This window comes from Phacochoerus africanus, chromosome 14 (assembly GCF_016906955.1).
Source record: "Phacochoerus africanus isolate WHEZ1 chromosome 14, ROS_Pafr_v1, whole genome shotgun sequence".
Classification (NCBI taxonomy): Eukaryota; Metazoa; Chordata; class Mammalia; order Artiodactyla; family Suidae; genus Phacochoerus; species Phacochoerus africanus.
In genome coordinates, this window is record NC_062557.1 from 48,891,962 (window position 1) to 48,909,869 (window position 17,908).

The 17,908-nt window shown below is 43.1% G+C and overlaps 1 protein-coding gene and 1 long non-coding RNA gene across 2 annotated transcripts; both read left to right on the plus strand.

Moving 5' to 3' along the window:
• Window positions 1-1,193: 1,193 nt before the first annotated feature.
• LOC125114551 (uncharacterized) lies at window positions 1,194-11,476 on the plus strand. The gene is made up of 4 exons (XR_007131845.1): window positions 1,194-1,281; window positions 2,303-2,731; window positions 5,396-5,545; window positions 11,418-11,476. It is a non-coding gene; the product is annotated as an uncharacterized LOC125114551 (long non-coding RNA).
• LOC125114550 (olfactory receptor 1L4) lies at window positions 8,952-10,252 on the plus strand. The gene has a single exon (XM_047757894.1). The coding sequence runs from the start codon at window positions 9,162-9,164 to the stop codon at window positions 10,200-10,202; it is 1,041 nt and encodes a 346-aa protein (XP_047613850.1). The 5' UTR covers window positions 8,952-9,161; the 3' UTR covers window positions 10,203-10,252.
• Window positions 11,477-17,908: the final 6,432 nt, after the last annotated feature.

Below are 17,908 nucleotides of genomic sequence, written 5' to 3' on the forward strand. Positions count from 1 at the left end.
GAGGAAAAAAGACCTAAGTTGATGAAATACACGTAATTATTTGTTCGAAATTACAACAGTGAACTTGTGGCATGTCCCTTGCATGAAACATGCAGCCATTAGCATAAATACCATGTAGTTTATTTTCTTACTTAAAGTCTACGGCTGAAAATGAAAAGGAAAAAATGTTCAACCCTGTGTGTGTACTGGAAAAAAATACAAATAAAAATATTTGCTTTGCTGGAGTATTAAATCTTTTGCCAGCATCCTTATAAGTTTCTTATATTCTCTTTATGCTAAAAAAGTATACTTTGAAAAATTTTATATGTACAAGTGTGTGTGGATAAATACATGATGATAGTTAAATATTTAAATAGATGTAAGTTTGCATGAGCTGGAGAAAGGTGTGGAACTAGGCTACCAATACCAATTACCTTGTAGAGGTAGGATATGGGAAGAGGTCAGGAGATTTTTTTTTTCTTTATACATTTCTGTATTTTCTTTCTTTATAATAAATATACATTATCCTTGGAATAGGAAAAGAAAAAAATCAATAAGGAAATTTTAAAGACGAGGAAGAAAAAACCAAGACCATCTTCTTTCAATAAAAAATGAATTTAAAAAGGAAACCAATACTTAATACCATTAAACTGTACACTTAAAATGATTAAGATGATAAATTATATGTTCTGAGTATTTTACCACAATAACAAAATTTTGATAAAAAGGAAAGCATGCCTTATGAATTTAAAGCTAGAGAGTCTCCAAAGACTCCCTTTGTTTTCGTTATTACCATTTTTCCATGGTAACCATGTTTCCATCCTGTGGTGGTACGTGGCACTGGCAAACAGTAAGCACACATTAAATAGAATCACACATGACCACATGCTATAACACCAATGATATTCTCAGGATATCAGTATCTCCACATCTATTTGAAACAGCTGCTATCACCAGGAAGCTAGTGCCTCTTTACTGCTGACCAACAGTCATTTCATGTTTATCGGGGTAATGGAAAGATTCAAAGTGGTTTCTTGGAAAAAAAAAATCCAGCTTGGGAGTGTGAAAGAATGAACACCTAGTGCACAGTAGGATGATAATAGCAACAGCCGACCTGCAACTTGTGGGTGCTAGGTGCTATTCTTAGTGCAGTAACTCATCTGGTCCATGAAGCCTCCCTATGAAACAGGTTCTATTTCCCCATTTACAGGTGAGACACTGAGGTACAGAAACTTTGAGTAAGGGTAGGATGATGCTGGAGCCCCAGGGAAGTGGACGCTCTCCTACCGGAAACGTGCACAGGTGGGCTTTCCCTGCCCTTGAATTTCCTTGTGCCCCCTCTGCATAAACTGTGCTTCCCAGACACTCTGAGTTGCCCACAGTGCTCTCCCCCTCACCCAAATCCTCCTACGTCTCTGTTCCATTTAAACCCCACTTTATCCCAGAAGTGCTCCCTGAACACCCAAGCCACAGGTGCAGCTTCCATTCTGAGCCCCCAGGGCCTTTACTGCCCAGCCTTGCACAGCTGTGCACCAGTTCTTTCCCTGACCTCCATGTTAACTGCTCAGGGGGCATCCTCAGAATGTTCCATCGTCCAGCACAAAGGGATCGTCAGATTCTGTCAGTTCACCCCTCTCCATTTACCAAAGAGGAAACAGACCCAGAGCGATGAAGAGACTTGCCTGGGGTCCTGCAGCTGGTTGGGGCCTGACTACCTCCCTCATTCGAAGACTCCTCTGACTCCTCAGACCCCAGCAAGACCAGCACCCCGTGGGCCCCAACCAATGTTTTCAAGTGAATGAACAGTCGAGCTGGAGAGGCTCATCCCCTGAGATGTGGGTATCAGACCCTCAAGGGTTAAAAGTCACTCCAGGTGGAGGAAGGGCAAATAAGAGAGAAAGACAGAGACTGTCCTCAGAGAAATTTTCAGCCTGGGAATTAGGCCAGGCCCTCCAGAGGCAGGGGGGCTGCTTTGCCAGGCCAGTGAGGACAAGACAGTCAAAGGACTTTGGGACAAAGAGTAGAATCACCTTGCCCTGGCATCAGTTAGTCAGGGCTGAGATCCTAGAATCTTTGACCTGGGCTGCAGGGGGACAGAGGGCAGAACCCCTGAAGTCCATCAGGAGCAGCGCCACACCTGCCCCCTGATCTGCTGTCCTGGGGTGAATCTGCCAGCAACTCCAGCCCCTCCTCCCTCCCTGGACTTCTGGGTTAGGTGGTACCTCTGGGGCTGCTCCCTGCAGCTCAGGAAAGAGGTTCTGATACCCCTGATGGGAGACTGGGCATCAAGATCCCCAGCTCTACTTCACTGCTCTTTTCACAGGGAGATTGGAAGAAAGAGCTCTTCTCTGAGCAGAGGCATCACCATGAGGCAGCAGATTTATGGATGATGACTGCAACTCAGCCTAGGCACTGCCAGCGAGAAGACACCAGGGTCTCCTGACTGTGATCTTCAACAAGCCCTGCCCCTCTCAGACCATCTCTGAGCACACAGGGGCCAGCACAGGGGCCACCATGTGAAGGAGTGTCCAGCCCAAATCTGGGCTCCCAGACCCCCACATCCCCTCTCGCCCACTCAGTCTCTCTAGCGGGGTAGGAGAGAAGAAGCCTGCTGGCTGAGAGAAGGGTCCTCAAGGTGCCAGCAGGTGTAGAGGTCCCCACAGCTCTCCGTGGAGTTTCCTGGTTAACTAATTACTGGCTGACCCCTCTGCTTGAAGCCTGCATGCCTTACCTCCCGGCTTTGGTTGTTAAGGTAAATCTTCCTCTCCAGGGCATACTCGCCTTAACTCCCCTTCTGGGAGCTGATCACCCTCTCCTACGCAAAGTGGGGGCAGCACCACCCATGTGTGTTCACAGGTGAGTGGCCAGGTCACAGGTGAGTAGTCAGGCAAGAGACTTGCTGGCAGGGAGCAGAATAATCAAGGGCAGGAAGGCAAAGTGAGTAGATCGAGTGTCAGTGGGAGAGAGAAACAAGCAGTAGCCTCCGACGTGTGGCAGACAGGATGGGGAGGTGGATGAAATCTTGGGTTGGGTCAGAGCCCTGGATTCAAATCCTGGCTCCGTGGCCAAACTGCTCAATGACTTGAGGCAGTGTTTTCTGGGCCTTGCTTCCTACTGGTGACACGGGTGGTGGGGGAGATGCTATCTTGGGGTCCTGTCAGTTGGCTGATACTAAGACAGGAAGGTGAACTCTTGGACAGTGTTTATTCAGCTATGGATGCTCTTCCTGCCTGGTGTAGAGTCAATACAGCAGGTGAGGCTGCTGTGTAAATTATCAAAGAGAAATGATTGAGAAGTTGGCAGAGGAAAGCAGAAAGGAGGAAGCCCTTGGAATACAAAGGGCTCGCCTTGGATAAAAACTGCAGTTGCAAGGAGTTCCTATCGTAGTGGCAGTGGAAACGAATCCAACTAGTATCCAGGAGGATGCGGGTTTGATCCCCGGCCTTGCTCAGCAGGTCGGGGATCTGGCGTTGCCATGAGCTATGGTGCGGGTAACGCACAGGACTCTGATCATGAGTTGCAGTGGCTGTGGCCATGGCATAGGCCAGAAGCTGTAGCTCTGGTGAGACCCCTAGCCTGGGAACTTCCATGTGCCATGGTGGGTAAAACTGCAGTTGCACAGAAAGCTATTTGGGATCCCACTGAGAGAAGAATATGGGCCGAAGAGACCAAAGTTGAGGAACTGGCTAGAAACTCCCAGAACTAAGGATGCTGGGGGCCACCACCCACTCTGTAGGAGACTTGAGACGAGAGGAAGGAGGAAGATGTTGGTTTTGTTTGAAGACTCTTGCGTGGGTCTCAGAGCGCCTGGGAGGACCCATGGAGGTCTCTGTGTCCCTGGCATTTTGGGTGGTGCAGTGATTTGTGTCTGGGTCTTTATGCATATAGGACATGTATGTCTACGGATGGATCTGTGCATGGATCTGTGTGTAAATGATTGTAAGTGGGTGTCCACATGTGCCCATTTGTGTATATTCCTATCTTAGTTGGTGTGAGTGTACCTTTGGCAGGTCTGTGTGTCTGGATTTATCAGGATGTGTCTGTGTCAGTGCACAGGCTTATATTCTTGCGTGCTTCTATGTCTTAGTGCAGCTGTTTCCTACAAAGATGACTTTTTCCATATAGATTTAGGGCTGCAAGCTGCCTGGGAGATGGGGTTTCCAGTCTTAAATCCTAAGAATCTCTGCCTCATTTGATGACCTTAAATAAATCCTTCCTATACGTTTCATTTTGTTTTGTCTTTTTAGGGCTGCACCCGTAGTATGTGGAGGTTCCCAGGCTACAGGTCAAATCAGAGTGGTATCCACCAGCCTACACCACAGCCACAGCCACAGCCACGCCAGCTCCAAGCTGCATCTGCGACCTACACCACAGCTCATAGCAATGTTGAATTCTTAACCCACTGAAGGCCAGGGATGAAACCTGCATCCTCACGGATGCTAGTCAGATTCGTTTCCACTGAGCCACAACACGAACTCCCTTCCTGTACGTTTTAAAGAAGACATCTGCCATATCTAGGCTTCAGAACAGAGCTCTGAGTGGACAGTAGCAGCTAAGCATCCAGGGAACCCAGTCTTATGCCAGGCGTCCCAGGGGGAGCAACATAAACTCAGTCAGTATACCTATCACAAAAAGCGTTTAGGGGCTGGAGGGGGGAGAAGTGGACACTTATTAAGCACCTGCTGTTTTCTAAGTGAGAGATTAGGTAACTACTCTAAGGTTTCCCTTGTCATTTCCTTTACACATGCTATTCCCTCGTTCCAGAAGCCCCTTCCACTCTTGTCTGTCCAGTGAATGCCTTGTCCTTCAAGCTGGCCCTCCTCAAATACCACTTCCTCTTTGGAGCATTTTCTGACTGCCAGGAGATATAAAACAAAGCCCTGTGCCAGGCTTAAGACCAGATGGAACAGACAACTAAATATTTGCCCTCAGAGAGCTCATCATCTAGTGGGAAAGATAAGCATCACAGCAGCAAGTCACTTTTATACCAGCAAATGAGGGCTAAATGCCAAATGAAGATTACCAAAGGCAGGGAAGAGAGGTATTCCTGTGGGCTGGAAAAGTCAAGAAAGGAGGTAGAGCTTCCTGGAAGAGGTAGAGCTAAGGCTGGGTATTGGAATGGGTTAGGAAGTGCTACAAAGGGAGAGTGTGCGGGAAAGGCCTGTGAGAAAGGTGTAAGCAAGAGACAGTGACAAGGCTAACCTGGCTGGAGGTGGGGAAGGAAAGTGTGTGGAAGCAATTGGAACTGAGGCTGGAGAAGAATGCTGGGAACCAAGCCAGAAAACTCAGGGTGCCAGGATGAGCAGTTCGTGCTGTACACAGTGGGCAGTGGTGAGACTGAAGAGCAACAGAGCTGAGTGGAAAGAGCATGCTCAGGAATTCCCAGGGTCCTTACAACTGGCTCTCTCTCTCTAAGGCTGCTGTCCCAGCCCACAGGAAACACCCTGAAGTCTCTAGACAGAGATGGATGATGATGCATTTGTCCTCAAGACCAGGGACTTCTGGCCAGGAGGGAGGCCAGCCCACAGGCTCTGCAGGTGTTGAGGCTTGGCATGCTGCCCTGCAGGTAAGAAACCCAGCATTCCTCTGCTGTCTTCTCACTTGTGTGTTATCTTCCTCCCACCCCACTCCACTCGGCCTTACAGCTGTAGGAAAAAAGCCATATTTTCACTCCCCCTACTGCTTGAAATTCCCTTCCCACTCCCACGTCTGTCTGGTGATCTACTCACTCTTTTTTTTTCCTTTCTGTTGCTTATTTATTTACTTTTCAATCTCAAAATGATTTTTATTCTTTCCATTATAACTGGTTTACGGTGTTCTGCCAATTTTCTATTGTACAGGAAGGTGACCCAGTCACACATACATGCATACATTCTTTTTTCTCACTTTATCATGCTCCATCATAAGTGACTAAATAAAATTCCTAATTCATTCTTTCAACCCTGGTTCAAACCTCCTCTTCTTTGGAATCTTCCCTGATTAGCCAAGCAGAGGAAATCATTCCCACTTTGTTCATAGTTAGTAGTGCCTATTACATTGTGCATGGCTTAGAGGTCAAGTGCAATGGCTGACCTACCTTTATAGTCCCAGAGACCATCACAGTGCCTGACCCAAAGCAGACCTGATAAATAGGTGTGAGCACTTGAGCTGTTCAGTGCCCCTCAGGGAACTCCACATAGCCCAACCCCAGCTAGAGCACTGTGTCCAACTCCCATTCAGAAGACTATCTTTAGTGTTGTATCTGGGTTGATTTTTCTTATTTGTGTGTGTATCAATTGCAGATTTTTGGTTTGCAGTTATTCCGAAGTTTTGATATGAGTACCATATAAAATACATATGAGATTGTTTTTAAGTTGTTGGTCTCTTAATTGCAAGTGCATCTCCAATGTCCTACATTTGTACCCTCCTCTTCTCATGTTTTCTGATTTTGGTGGCCTAATTGTGCGTGGATGATTTCATTACTGTGTATATACCTTTACTGGTGAGCCTTGTCATTTGTGGTATTTTTGTTTCTGGTTGCGGCCTTCTCTTTTCTGCCTAGAGAAATTCCTTTAGTATTAGTTGTAAAGCTGGTTTAATGTTGCTGAATTCTCTTAGCTTTTGCTTATCTGTAAAGTTTTTGATTGCTCCTTCAAATCTGAATGAGAGCCATGCTGGATAAAGTCATCTTGGTTGGAGGATTTTTCCTTTCATCAAGTTAAGTATATCATGCCACTCCCTTCTGGCCTGCAGAGTTTCTGCTGAAAAATCTGCTGATAACCTTATCGGGGTTCCCTTGTATGTTACTTGCTTCTTTTCCCCAGCTGCTTGTAATTTTTCTCTTCATCTTTAATTTTGGTCAGTTTGATTAATATGTGTCTCGGGGTGTTCCTCCTTGGGTTTATTTCATATGGTACTCATTGTACCTCCTGGATTTGAGTGGGTGGTTCCTTTCCCATGTTAGGGAAACTTTCGGCTATTATCTCTTGGAATGTTTTTTCTGTCCCTTTCTCTCGTCTCGTTCTGGCACCCCTATAATACGGATGTTGGTGAGTTTAACGCTGTCCCAGAGTTCTCTGAGACTCTCTTCATTTGTTTTCAATCTTTTTTCTCTTGCCTGTTCTACATCAGGGATTTCCACTAATCTATCCTCCACCTCGCTTATTCGTTCTTCTGCCTCCTGTATTCTGCTGTTGGCCGCTTCTAATGAGTTTTTTATTTCAGTTATTATATTCTGCATCTCTTTCTTGATTACATTTTATATCTTGTATTTCTTTGCTCAGTGTTTCCTGTAAATTATCCATCTTTGCCTCCAGTTTATTTCCAATGTCTTGCATTGTCTTCAGCACCATCAGTCTTTTTCCTGGAGGCTGAGAATCTTCTGATCACTTAGCTGTTTTCCTGGGGTTTTTTCTTTCTCCCTTACCTGAGTTATAGTTATAGTTCTCTGTCTTTTCATTTTTATTGGTTTTTGGTGTGGTGACCATTTTACAGATAATAAGAGTTGTCGCCTCTCTTACTTCTGGCATCTGCCCCCTTGTGACTGAAGTTTGGTACAGGGGCTTGCTACAGGCTTCCTGATGGGAGGGACTGGTGCCTGCCCTCTGGTAGCTGGAGCTGATTCCTATCCCTCTGGTGGGTGGGGCTTTGTTTCTGGGTGAGATTAGAGGTGGCTATGTGCCTGGGGGGTTCTTTGGGCAGCCTGTTTACTAATAGGTGGGGCTCTGATCCCACCTGGATTGTTGTTTGGCCTGGGGTTTCTTTGTGCTGATGGGTGGGGCCAGATTTTCCCCAAATGGCCACCTCCAGAGAAAGGCATGCTGATGAATATTCCCAAGAGCTTTGCTTCCAATGCCCTTCCCACACAACAAACCACATTCACCCTGTGTTTTCTCAGGAGAACCTCCAAGAACTGCAGTCAGTCTGACCCAAATTCCTATGGAGACTTTGCTTTGCCCTGGGACCCAGTGCACATGAAAGTCTGTGTGCGCCTTTTAAGAATGGGGTCTCCATTTCCCCCAGTCCCGTGGAGCTCCTGCACACAAGCCCCACTGGCCCTCAATGCCAGATGCTCGGGGGCTCTTTCTCCCAATGCCAGATCCCTAGGCACGGGGATTTGATATGGGGCTCAGAACCCTCACTCCTGCAAGTGAGTCTCTGTGACCAGTTACTTTCCAGTCTGTGGGGCTTCCCACTCGGGAGGTATGGGGTTGCTTTTATCACGTAATCACCCCTGCTACCTCTTGATGTGGCCTCCTTTTTGTCTTCTGGAGTAGGATATCTTTTTGAAAGTTTCTGGTCCATTTGGTTGAAGACTGCTCAGAATTTGGTTGTAAATTTTGTTGTTTTTAGGAGATAAGTTGAGCTCCAGTCCTTCTATTCCACCACCTTAATCTCCTAACTCCCATTCAGAAAAACAAAAACTAAGCAGAGGGTGATCAGAATGGAAAAGGACCTGGAAATTAGATCCTAAGAAACAATCTAAAACACTAGGGGTGCGTGGGTTGGAGAAAAGAAGACTTAGTAGACCTAGAATAGATTTCTTCAAACATGATGTAAAAAGCTGCAGAGAAAGTACATTTGGTGTGTGGCCCCCAGTGGCCAAAACTGAGGCCACGTGTGGAATTCACAGGGAAGCAGGTTTTAGCTAAGACTAAGAAAAACATACTTAAATAACTACTACAGCCCTCCTGAGCTTCCACATAATATGTGGTAAATAAATGAATGGTGATTGCAATAAGACGTCTTAAGAAAAAATTTCCGCTTATATTCAGATGGTCTGGGCCTCAGTTCTGCCCCTAACTACTGGTGTGACTAAGTAAATAATGAGGATAATGATGAAAATAGATAGATTATGGATAGTCAGATAGATAGATAGATAGATAGATGATAGTACTGACTGCTTAATATGTGGTGGGCGCTATGCAAAGTGCTTCGGATTTATTATCCCCTCTACCCTCACAAGTGTAGGGGTAGCAACTAGTATTTTCCTCACTTAAGAAAACATGAAGCTCAGAGAGGTCACACATCACTTGAGTGATACAGCCAGGATTCAAAATCAGATCTGATCTACTCCAAAGCTTGAGACTACCCACCAGCCTAGAACAGCCTTCTGAGAGTCAGTTCCTTAATAAAACCAGGATTCTTGGATGAGCAAAGGGGTTTCTAAGCCATTTTAGCAAGCAGAAGTTTTAAACTATTAAATGGAATCCCCACATGCAAAAGTCTACCTAAAGGTACCAGAATTTACCCCTCTGTGTCCTCTCTACCCCCAGCACCCCCACATGTGCAGGCACTCCATGGCCCTGGCCAATCTCACCTCCACCCCAGAATTCCTCCTCCTTGGCCTAATGGATGGAACAGACATCCATCCACTGTTGTTCCTGCTCTTCCTTGGGGTCTACCTGATCAATGCCCTGGGCAACCTGAGCATGGTGGTGGTGGTGAGGTCCGACGGGGCCCTCCGCTCCCCCATGTATTACTTCTTGGGCCACCTGAGCCTCGTGGACGTCTGCTTTACCACAGTCACAGTCCCCAGACTGCTGGCCAGCCTGCTCCACCCAGGTCAGGCTGTGTCATTCCAGGGATGCTTTGCCCAGATGTACTTCTTCGTGGCTCTGGGCATCACCGAGAGCTACCTGCTGGCAGCCATGTCCTATGACCGTGCAGTGGCCGTCTGCCGCCCCTTGCACTATGGCTCGGTCATGACGCCCTGGCGCTGCGCGGCGCTGGTGGGGGCATCCTGGGCGGTGGCCCACCTGCACTCACTGCTGCACACAGTGCTCATCTCCAAGCTCTCCTACCCGTGCTCTGCCCCCGTGCCCCACTTCTTCTGTGACATGACCGTGATGCTGAGCTTGGCGACCTCGGACACGTCCACCGCGGAGACTGCCATCTTCTCTGAGGGCCTGGCCGTGGTGCTGACCCCGATGCTCCTCGTGTCCCTATCCTACGCGCGCATCCTGGTCACTGTGCTGGGAGTGCGGTCTGCAGGGGGCCGGCGCCGCACCTTCTCCACCTGCGGAGCCCACTTGGTGGTGGTGTCGCTTTTCTTTGGCTCCGTCCTTTCTGTCTATTTCCGGCCGTCATCTGCCTACTCTGCCCGCTACGACCGCCTGGCCAGCGTGGTCTATGCCGTAGTCACACCGACCCTGAACCCTTTCATCTACAGCCTCCGCAACAAAGAAGTTAAGGGCTCCCTAAAAAAGGGGCTCCGATGGAGGGCGGCGCTCCAAGAGGTGTGAGGGCAGGTCTGGATTAACTGGCATTTCAATACAATTACAAAAGAACTCTCCATCCCCGTTTTGTTTTTTTTTTTTTTATTGTTTGTTTGTTTAGTTTTCCAAAGCACTCGCAATTTTTAATCCTGCAGTGTTTTATTCCTTCTTAAATTAAAATTTAGACCTGAAGCAAACATGACAAAGTATTTATTCATAGGGATGGGTACAGAGCCATAAGCTAAATTCACTTCTGTATTGTCTGAATGTTTGAAATAGCCTACTTTTAAAATTTGGGGGGGGGATTGAAAGGGGAACACACAGGGGAGTAGGGAATGAATCTTGTGGAAAGAGAGAAGGAAGAGTGTTGCCAGCAGCAACCCGGTGGGTGGAGAGGAAACTGGAGACACAGTGCAGGTCTCAGGTTCTTTAAAGGTGTGCTGCAGTGTAGCCCACACCTCTACAGAGTCCCTTTCCAGAAACTTTGGGAAAGATATAGTTTTCAGGGTTTTTTTTAAGTTTTAAAAAAGTTTTGTTCCATTCCCTAGATATTATATCCACACTTTTCATAGTAAGAATTCAAAAACAGAGATAGAGATACAATTCTCCTTGGCAAACACCCAATCCAAATTCAACTCCTATCCTAGTAACTAATTCAATACCCTTTTTTCTCTCTCTCCCTCTCTCTCCCCTTACCACCCCCCTACCTAATTTTGAAACATCAATAGTTTTATTCTCTACATATTATTCTGAATTTTTTCTTTTTCATGAAATTATACATCTACGAGATCTTTTCTAATCACTACAAGTAGAACTTTGTCATTTTTAACTTCATGGTATAGAATCCTAAACTGTGACTGTTCCACTGTTTAGCCATTCCCTTATGGATACTTAATGCTTTTCCAGTGTTTCAATATTACAATGGTATAATGAGATCTTTGAAATAAAAATAATAAAATATAACATTTAATGAGGAATTATTTTTGTGCCAGGAACTGTCTTAAGTGCTCCAGGCACTGGTCTCATTTAAATCTCACAAGATTCCAGGAGGAAGATACCATTATTCTTCTCAATGCAAAGGAGAGGAAACCAGCTTGGAGAAACCAAGCAGTTTTCCCAAGGTCGTAAGACCAAAAAGTTCATTTTTTTTAAATGACTTGTAGTCTATTCCTTTCTACATCCTATTGAGCAAATTTTAGTAATGTATAAGTTTCTAAAACATAATTTTGTCTATATTTTCAGTTTCAGGATTTTCAAGTTGTATATATGGATTTGCCATTGTAGCTCAGTGGGTTAAGAACCCAATTAGTATCCATGAGATTGCAAGTCTGATCCCTGGCCCGCTCCGTGGATTAAGGATCCCTCGTTGCTGCGGCTGTGGCATAGGCTGGCAGCTGCAGCTCCGTTTCTACCCCTAGCCTGGGAACTTCCGTTATGCCATAGATGTGACCCTAAAAAATAAAAAAATAAAAATTTTAAGTTGTATATAGTATTCTCGTGATTTTTAAGTTGCCTCTTTAGTTGATTTGCTCTTTTTCACTTCTAGAGGTTTCATTTAATGGCTCTTCTCTCTTCTGTCTTATCTTACATGCCAGCATTACATCTGTTATATTAATATTTCCCAAGAACCAAAATTTAGTTTGTTCTTGTTCCTCTATTGCCTCTCGGTTTTCAGCTCTTCTAATTTTCACATTCACTAATTCCTTCTTCCTATTTTCTTTGTGTTGGTTTTGCTGTTTGTACTTTTTCTAGATTTTTGAAGCTTACGTATCCTCTTGACTTCAGGCCTAACATCCGCTGTTGATGGAACTTGACGTCATTCCTCTAACGTGAACAATGCATGACTTTTCTTTAGAAATGGAGCCAATGACCTTCTCACGGCTCACGGGTTCTGCTGATTCCCTTAGATTCAACCATGCCTTCCATGGTCTGGTTATGGTCTGTGACCTTAGCTGCTGTTACAAGATCCTCTCACCTCTTATCCTGACAGCCTATGGATACACACTGGCTCTCAAATGCCAGCTACGGTCTGGGCTCCACCAGTATGTATAAGAACTTTTCATATCTTCATGGTCCAAGGTGGCTGAGAGGACTCATGTTTGTGTGCATGTAGAGGTAGAGGTGGAATTAGAGACACTCTTTCCTAGACCAGCACTGCCATGATGTGGCTGCCCCATGTAGTGATGGGCTTTTCTGCAAAGTTATCTCCTCCCACCAGAGAATCCCCTCAACAAGTAGGGAATTAACTGTGCCCTCCAAACCCAAAACTATTTGGAAGATTCTATCATCCTCTCACTTGGTTATTGGGGGACAAAGGCCAGAGCCCCACACCAACATCTAAACTCTCATTAGAAACACTATTATTTCATATTATTTTTTTCTTTTTATACCCACATTTGTGTGTAAGGAAGTTCCTAAGCTAGGGGTCCAATCAGAGCTACAGCTGGGGTCTATGCCACAGCCACAGCAACACCAGATCTGAGCCACATCTGGAACACATTCTGCAGCTTGCCGCAACGCTGGATTCTTAACCCAGTGAGAAAAGCCAGGGATTGAACCCTCATCCTTACAGAGAATATGTTGGGTTCTTAACCTGTGGGCCACAATGGGAACTCCTTATATTATCCTTGATATGATATTCAATACAGTTAGAAAGAGAAATAAGTAACAGAACTAAATATTTGAAGGGAATATGCACACTTATGAATATTTATGTAACTGAAAATCCTTATTAGAGAACACTAAGTAATTAGTAAGGTAGGCTGTTGCAAAATTGGCATAAAAAATAAGTCATCAAAAAAAAAAAAGAAATACAGCTCCTCACAGGGAAATCTACTCAATACTGTGTAATCACCCATATGAGAAAAAATAATGGATTATATATATATATATGTGTGTGTGTGTGTGTGTGTGTGTGTGTGTATATAATTGATTCACTTTGCAGTACACCTGAAACTAATACAACATTGTAAGTCAACTATACTCCAATAAAAATAAAAATTAATAATTGATCACTCTTCTTTATACAAAAAAATTACCTGTCCAAAAACACAATAGTGACCTCCTCTCTCCAACATAAGAAAAAAGTAAAATATCTAGGACTAAATGCAGAAAGTTGTATGTGGATACCAAATTAAGAAATCTACAGAATTCAAAATAGAACAAATTTGAATATGTGAAAAGATATTCCTTATTTATAATTTGTAAGACAGCTTTATAAATAGCCAACTTTTATAAATCAATGCAATAATTAAATGTAACACCAGTTAAACAGGTGTTTTTTTAGAACATAACAAGATAGATCTGACGCATATATGAAAAGGATAAATGTTTCAGGAAAGACTGGAAGAGAAGATTATTGAGGAGGGTTTGCCACGCAGGATTTTTTTTTAAGTTACTATGGTTTTTTTTTTTCACGCAAGATTTTTTAAATGTGTTATTATGAAGGGAAACCTTAGATATATATACGTAAACCTTATATAAATAACATGGCATCAATGTGATAGAGTCCAGTAGTAGACTCAAGTACATGTGAATACTTAGTATTATAAAGGTAGTTTTCACATCAGTGAGGATGGGCTCAATGACTTCCTGGAGAAGGGGAGATGAGAAAGAGGGGTGCCCATAAGCCCAATCAAATCAAATCAGATGGATCAAAAATAAAGAGATAGGAACTACAACCATACAAGAACTATAAAGAAGAATGGGATAACACAATTTTGGATATAAAAGCCCTTTCCAAGCATTAGATATATATATATATCTCCAAAATAAAAATCAAGCTATTTGTCCACTTTGAAATTTACAGTCTCCAGTGAGGAAAAAATATAGCACATCAAAGTCAAAAGGTAAATAAAAAACTGAGGGAAATGTAACTTATGAGATAGACAAAGTGACATTATCCATAGTAAGAAAAAAGACAATCAACTCAAGGCAAAGAATATGCACAAATAACATACCAAAAGCTAATCAATATAAAGAGACCTCACTGGCACATACAGAAATTCAATTTTAAAACACTAAAATCTGGAGTTCCCGTCGTGGCGCAGTGGTTAACGAATCCGACTAGGAACCACGAGGTTGCGGGTTCAGTCCCTGCCCTTGCTCAGTGGGTTAACGATCTGGCGTTGCCCTGAGCTGTGGTGTAGGTTGCAGATGCGGCTCGGATCCCACGCTGCTGTGGCTCTGGCGTAGGCTGGTGGCTACAGCTCCGATTCGACCCCTAGCCTGGGAACCTCCATATGCCGCGGGAGCGGCCCAAGAAATAGCAACAACAACAACAAAAAAGACAAAAAAAATAAAAATAAAATAAAATAGTAAAATCTCATATTTTCGATATCAGGTTGATAAATATTTTGAAAGCAAAATAGCACTGGGAACATTTTAAAGAAACAGCCACTCTCATTTAATTTTGGAGGGAGTTTATCTTAAAAGAATTCTTTGGAGGCAATACAGTAGTTTCTACCCAGTTATAAAATGGCCATATCCTTTGAGTAGTACACCCATCTCTAAGAACATGTCCACAGAAATACAGCATAAATTCAAAGAAAAGCATATGAACCAGGAAATAAAACTGAAACATTGTTCAAAACAAAACAAAGCAAGAAAACTGAAAACAACCCACATGTTCATCAAGAAGAGATAATTTAAATAAATTAAGGTAAATACATCCACTTAACTAAACACTGTATAGAGAACCCAGAAATAAACCAAGGCACCTACAGTCAATTAATCTTTGACAAAGGAGGCAAGAACATAAAATGGGAAAAAGACAGTCTTTTCAGCAAGTATTGCTGGGAAAGCTGGACAGCTGCATGCAAAGCAAGGAAACTAGAACACACCCTCACACCATACACGAAAATAAACTCAAGATGGCCGAAAGACCTAAAGATAAGACAAGACACCATCAAACTCCTGGAAGAGAACACAGGCAAAACATTCTCTGACATCAACCTTACAAATGTTCTCTCAGGTCAGTCTCCCAAAGCAACACAAATAAAAGCAAAAACAAACCAATCGGACCTAATCAAATGGACAAGCTTTTACACAGCAAAGGAAACTAAAAAGAACACAAAAGATAACTTATAGAATGGGAGAAAACAGTTTCAAAGGATGCAACTGACAAGGGCTTAATCTCTAAAATATACAAGCAACTTATACAACTCAACAGTAAAAAAGCCAACAACCCAATGGAAAAATGGGCAAAGGACCTGAATAGACATTTCTCCAAGGAAAATATACAGATGGCTGACAAGCACATGAAAACATGCTCAACATCCCTCATTATTAGAGAAATGCAAACCAAAACCACCATGAGATACCACCTCACACCAGTCAGAATGGCCATCATTAAGAAGTCCACAAATAGCAAATGCTGGCAGGGGTGTGGAGAAGAGGGAACCCTCCTGCACTGCTGGTGGGAATGTAAGCTGGTACAACCACTATGGAGACGCCTTAGAAAACTATACATAGAAAGACCATATGACCCAGCAATCCCACTCTTGGGCATATATCTGGACAAAACTTTCCTTAAAAGACACATGCACCCGCATGTTCATTGCAGCTCTATTCACAACAGCCAAGACCTGGAAACAACCCAAATGTCCATCCACAGATGACTGGATTAGGAAGATGTGGTAATATATATACAAGGGAATACTACTCAGCCTATAAACAAAATAATGCCATTTGCAGCAACATGGATGGAACTAGAGACTCTCATACTGAGTGAAGTAAGTCAGAAAGAGAAAGACAGATACCACATGATATCACCTATATCTGGAATCTAATATACGGCACAAAGGAACCTTTCCACAGAAAAGAAAATCATGGACTTGCAGAAGAGACTTGTGGTTGCCAAGAGGGAGGGGAGGGAGTGGGATGGATTGGGAGCTAGGGGTTGACAGATGCAGACAATTGCCTTTGGAATGGATTAGCAATGAGATCCTGCTGTGTAGCACTGGGAACTATGTCTAGTCACTTATGATGGAGAATGATAACATGAGAAAAAAGGAAGTATACATGTATGTGTAACTGGGTCACCATGCTGTACAGCAGAAAATTGACCCAACACTATAAACCAGCTATAATGGAAGAAAATAAAAATCATTATATATATAAAAAAACACTGTACAGCTTCTAGAAGAATCATGTCATTAGATGAAATGATGCAATCAGAATATATTTTAAGTGACAACAATTGAAAAAAGATAGCTATCATTTAACCCCGTTTATTTATATATAAAGAGTCTATACATAGAAATTATCTGGAAGAGTACTTCTCAACATTACTGCCATCATGGAGGGGGTGCAGAACAATGAAGGACCCACACACTTCCACTTTATTATCTACTGCTTTGATGTTTGGATATTTTCTGGTGAGAATGTATTGTTTTCATAATCAATAAAAACTTTTTGAAGAAAAAATAAAAGCTGGCATTGTTAGGAAGACTTCTTTTTAAAGGTGGTTTTTTAAAAAAAAACCTAAGTTCATTTCAAGGAACCTTCCAAAATACATTCAAATCAATAAATATTTATTCTATATTTAGCAGATACAAGGCACTGAACTTGGCATTGCAGAGACTAGAGGGCACCTGTCCTCAAGACACTTATAATACACTTGGTAAGAAAAAAATAAACATCAAATAATTTCAGCATAATATTCCAGAGGGAAAAAAATCTACCTGGGAGTCATAAATACATTCTAGTCCTTCTGTCATTATTTGTGTTACCTTAGGCTATATAGATGGGCTACCATTTTACTTATATAAATTAAGCAATTCATAACACAACTCTACGGTCCATTCCATATCATATGGCTCTAATTCAAATCAGGAATTCTCATCCAAAATATAGATATTATTGGAGTTCCCACTGTGACTCAGTGGTAGCAAACATGACTAGTATTCATGGGGACTTGGGTTCGAGGGCTCTGCTCAGTGGATTAAGGATCAAGTGATGCTGTGAGGTGCAGTGGAGGTTGTACATGTGGCCTGGATCCCAAGTTGCTGTGGCTGTGGTATAGGCTGGTGGCTACAGCTCCGATTTAACCCCTAGTCTGGGAACTTCCATATGCCACAGGTGGGGCCCTAAAAAGGCGATAGATAGATAGATAGATAGATAGACAGACAGACAGACAGATATATTATAAAAAGAAGTAATATGTCATTAACTGACAAATGGTTGATACAATTAAAGGAAAAAGATAATTTTAGAATGTGGTCACTAAATGGGTGAGTCAATCAACATCTGAAAATACAATTAAGAACTGAATAGGTGAGCAGGGGGAGAAATGATGATTCTGGAGAGTAAAAAATTATAAGAGCAACTACATAAAAAACTGGAAGATATTCTTCATGGAATAGATATGTTTGGCAGAACCAAAAGCACTGAAGTGTCTGAGCAATCTGGATTTATTTCTTAGTGATTTAGGAATTACTGTACATTCCTTGAGTGCAATAAACACCAAGGTAAGAGTGGTATTTATTCGAAACTGAATTACAATCATTGAGTATTCACTACATGTCAGTCTTCGTGCTACATCACACCCAAAATACAGTGGTAAACGCCAGAGACACGATGGACCTACCTCTAATGACATCTGGGGAAACCGCCCTGGAAGTGCTATGGGGCTGCATTTGCAGCGCCAAACTTAGGTGCTATTAGACTATTCAGAATACTACTCATTGTCAATAGTACATCTCATTTCTGAAAACACACATTAATCTTTAAAG

What these genes read in the sequence shown, in the direction of transcription:
- LOC125114550 (XM_047757894.1), top strand. Translation starts at nt 9,162, where the DNA reads ATGGAATCCCCACATGCAAAAGTCTACCTAAAGGTACCAGAATTTACC.